The 4,518-nt window shown below is 34.7% G+C and overlaps 1 protein-coding gene across 1 annotated transcript in view; it reads left to right on the top strand.

Moving 5' to 3' along the window:
* The window catches only part of UGCG (UDP-glucose ceramide glucosyltransferase), a 26,360-nt gene extending 21,842 nt beyond the window's left edge, over positions 1-4,518 (top strand). The window contains exons 4-7 of the mRNA XM_031557448.1: positions 1,396-1,604; positions 2,017-2,103; positions 2,508-2,697; positions 4,040-4,518. Of these exons, the coding sequence (XP_031413308.1) occupies positions 1,396-1,604; positions 2,017-2,103; positions 2,508-2,697; positions 4,040-4,210 (657 nt within the window). The 3' untranslated portion in view covers positions 4,211-4,518. The remainder of the gene's footprint in view (positions 1-1,395; positions 1,605-2,016; positions 2,104-2,507; positions 2,698-4,039) is intronic.

Genomic DNA, 4,518 nt, shown 5'->3' with positions numbered 1-4,518 from the left:
AGCTGTGAACTCTGTTGACCTTTAACTAGGAAAATAAAAATGACTAAGTTAGAGAAAAGACCTGCTCACAGTAGTATCTTATTTCCAGAGGTTATAAACAGAATCTTTGGAACAGGACCTAATCAAGGTGTATGTTCTGCTTTCCCTTAATACTCTCTCAGCTTTCCAGTATTTTCAGCTGAGATGCACCCTGTAGGAAGTACTCTTTTCTTACACTAACTTTTACATTTTCTACTTGAATCTGTGTAAATCTCCTGCATCTTACCTGTCTGTATCAGGAAGTTCTGTAGATCTATATTACAAGCACCACTGCCTTCTTAACTCTGAACTCTTCTGTAGGGCTATTTTATGTCTCCTAGTGCTTGTTTAGAAAGAGAAGATGAAGAGTTAATTCCTGTCCACTATCTTCGTATCACTTAATGTTATCTGTCCTATTCTTCCCTCTCTCCATTCTCAGTAAGTTGTTCCCAGTAGAAGAGGAGATTGAGTTTTGTCTGTTCCTCGTATCTGAAGACAAATAATTTAATAATTTCTTTTTACTCTAAGCTGGCATAAATAAGGCATTTTGGTCCTATTCTAATAGTCAAAGGCAAAAATGTGAGGGAAAAAAAGTGCAGAGAAATTCAGTAGAGAGACAGTACCCTGAGTGAATTTTTTTTTTTTTTGAAACAAAGTCTGAATTGATTTTCTTAAAAGAAGAGAGCAAGAGGGTATAACACAGAACTCTTATTGCTGCTTGCTAAATAGCATTCTAATTACTGCTTCTATGCTCCTGGAAGAACTTTTTGCTTCTAGTTCCAGTGTACCACAAGGTACACTGACCGCAAGGTCACCATGCCTTCTATTGAATAAGCTGATGTATTAGTACCACCATCAATAGGATGAATAGCACTAAGATGCTAGTGCTCAGCCTTGGCTATCTTTTTCTAGGAAACTGCTGGCTTTATGTTACTGGATCTTGTATTTTTAAAACTTTTTTAGTCTGAAGTGTTTTGGCTATTTCATCTTGCTGGTACATTAAACAAAAATTCTTCGCTTCTTTACTGCTTTAGTTAAGAAGAATGAGACAGTATGTCTGTCAGCTGTAAGTGAATAATTAATTATTTGAGTGATTAATAGTTTGAGTTTTACTATGTGTATTACCTGAAAACAGCCTAAATTAGAAATTTAGTATCGAATAAAATATGGCAGTTCAATATAAAAATTCAAGCTGTATATTAAATCCATAGAAACAGAGTCCACATCTATTAGATTTCTCAGATTTAGTGTTAGATTAGACTTCTTACTTGGGTGGTAAAGAATATAGGATCATTATTGGCTGTGTTTACAATTCTTTCTCTTTCGAATACATAGAGAGGAGAGAGTTGTCAGTAGTAATGGCATAACTACACGTAGAGCTTAAAAGCCTTATCTTGTTTTTTGCAGGTTTATTTTGGAACTTCACATCCAAGGTCATATATTTCAGCAAATTTAACTGGCTTTAAGTGTGTAACAGGAATGTCGTGCTTGATGAGGAAGGATGTCTTGGACCAAGCCGGGGGATTGATAGCTTTTGCACAGTATATTGCTGAAGATTATTTTATGGCCAAAGCAATAGCTGACCGGTAAGACCACTGAAGCAAGCTTTTGTTTGAAATACAGTTTGTAACTGTTTTCACGTGTTACATGCTATACATGTAGGCAGTCAGGTCAACTTCATGTATGCGCACCAAGCGTGCTTATGACATGTGCTTTCTTCTGTCAATCCTTGGAGAGAGATACTCAAGCCCACATCAACTGCTGTAGAAGAATGTTTCAGAGAACATTAGGTATATTGTTCAGGAGATATTTACTATCTTCTAAGCAAGAGATTTGGTAAAAGTGTACTTATTTTTTTTGCTCTTACGCATTGTAATAATATAGAATATATACTAAAGAAAATATCAAAGCTTAATAAAATTCTTAAAATGCTTGTTCTATAGCTGTTCTTTGCATTTCTTATTTGCATGCTTTTCATAATATATATTTATTTTTCAGAGGGTGGAAATTTGCAATGGCCACACAAGTTGCAATGCAAAACTCTGGTTCATATTCTATTTCTCAGTTTCAATCCAGAATGATCAGGTAAGATTTTAATTCTTGCTTCCTCTTCCTTCCATTCCTGTTACCTGTTTCTGATGTGATTAACCTGAAAATGGAGTGAATACTTTTCTCAAACTAATTTGTTAATAATGGCAAGAATGCTATCGTTTCAGTGCATGGCTAGAGGTGCTGACTTTCCAAGGAAATGAGACTCATGCATGAGTAGGTTTTTTTTTAAGACTAAAAACCTAAAAAAGAAAAAATGCAACAAAAAGAAACTGGTTACCTATTAAATGTTTTACATAGTGTTTTTGAAAGGGTAATTTTTTTTTTGCCATGTTTAATTTGAAAGTGTAAATTAAAAAACATGGCTCATCACCTGATGAGTTTGGGGAAGAAGTCATAAGAAATGACATGTAGTCTGAACTGTTTTGTTTCTTTCCTAGATGGGCCAAACTGCGAATTAATATGTTACCTGCCACAATAATATGTGAGCCAATTTCAGAGTGCTTTGTTGCCAGTCTGGTTATTGGTTGGGCAGCTCATCATGTGTTCAGATGGGATATAATGGTGTTTTTTATGTGTCACTGCTTGGCGTGGTTTATATTTGACTACATTCAACTAAGAGGTGTTCAGGTATGTCATGTTTCTTATCAGAGGTTATGAAACCTGCTAGTGCCAACTTATTGAACAACAGATAAATGTGATTAAAGTAACAAGATACTTCTCTTGATATCATCAAGGAAGTGCTAGGTCAAATCCTGTACCTCTGCCCACCTGCTAACTTCACTTAAAGTAGCATGAAAGGTGTGCTTAGTTGTGATCTTACTTTCTTTGTGCACTTACTTCTAATTAGCCTCTGCAAGTTGACTTCTGTCTCCCTTTCACATTTTTGCATTTGTGTTTCTAGTCTGCTATATTTAAGCATATCCAGAACTCTAAGCTTTTTTTTAAAAAGTACAAGAACAGCAGCTCTGAAATTTTAGTAGTTTTTTATCTTTAATTGTTCTGTCTTTTGTATCTTGAAGCTTATGTGTACAGTTTATGTACACTTAAATGTATTTCTTCTGTATTTTGATACTGGGTATAATCTGATGTCAAAAATAAAACCTCCTCGTCACTGGAAGAAGGGAGTCCTCAGTAAAACCTTCTATATTGAAAGATAACACAAATCAGAGAAATATATGCTTTTCTGATGCTGTAGTTCTTGAGGCTACTCTGTCTACTGTGACCCTATTCCATCTAAATCTGATTCACAGTTACTTATGTGTACAAATTATGAACTAATTCTCATCATACTGAAAAACATTCTCTTTGTAGTTTTAAGAATTCCTAGAAGGAAAGGCTAGTTCTACTGATCAGGCAGAACACTGGTTTAACAGTCGTTTCTCTGATTACTGCAACTACTGCATGATATGTACATGGTGCAGTAAAATAACTTTGTACCTGTTCTTCCTCTTCTAAAGCCTCTTCAGTGTGTAGCTCTGCATGTAGCTGGTAAATCTCAAAGGAATATTAAATTCAGAAGGGCTGTCTGTAAATGTTTTTTAATCTTTTTTTCTATGGAATTAGCCAAAAGCTTGGTTCTTCTAATTTCACTCCCTTGAAAATGTGTGGTGGCCTACTCTCTAGGTGCTGCTATTCTGGGGTCTGTGGCATAAACTTAATGCCTGCTTTCAACACAGTTTTACAAAGCTTCAAAAGAAAATAAATTGAAATTGTGACTCTTTGTCTTTTGCTTTGCATACAAGTCACTTTTTGAACCTTCTGGGTTCATTCTACCAAGTATCTCATGTTTAACGTGTGGGTAGTCATATCTTGAAAAATCATATTGAGAAAAACTACTTCTAAATAATTAATTTGATAATATGAAACAGTATATTAAGCATTAGAATAGATTTATCTGTAATACAAATGTTTCACATTACTTCAAAACCCCATGGTTAGTATGCTTAAATATTTGTTTTTGTATTCCTAGGGTGGTGCTTTATGTTTTTCTAAACTTGATTATGCAGTCGCTTGGTTCATCAGAGAATCCATGACAATTTATATTTTCCTGTCTGCTCTGTGGGACCCTACTATTAGCTGGAGGACAGGACGCTACAGATTACGTTGCGGAGGCACTGCAGAAGAAATCCTTGATGTATAGCCACAGCTTTGCAACTGTGACTGTCAAAAAGAGAAAGGGGGATCGAAAGTATTATAAATTGTTTATAAAAAATACTTCTAAGAAAATCTACCTTCAATAGTTTTATTACTTGTATGTTTTGGTATCTGTTCTTTAATTTATTTTTTGCATGGCACTTGCATATCTGTGTAAATACATCCATAGTCTTGGCCAAATGGTATTTTGCTCCTATGTACAAATAGAAATGGAGAGAATTGGTTCTGATACATATCTGCTATATGAATACTCTGCAGTAAACTCTTTTTTTAAAAAAAAAAAAAAAAAAGAAA

This window comes from Meleagris gallopavo, chromosome Z (assembly GCF_000146605.3).
Source record: "Meleagris gallopavo isolate NT-WF06-2002-E0010 breed Aviagen turkey brand Nicholas breeding stock chromosome Z, Turkey_5.1, whole genome shotgun sequence".
NCBI classification, from domain to species: domain Eukaryota; kingdom Metazoa; phylum Chordata; class Aves; order Galliformes; family Phasianidae; genus Meleagris; species Meleagris gallopavo.
Note: the sequence above shows the minus strand (reverse complement) of the source record. Positions and strands in the feature narration are given on the sequence as shown.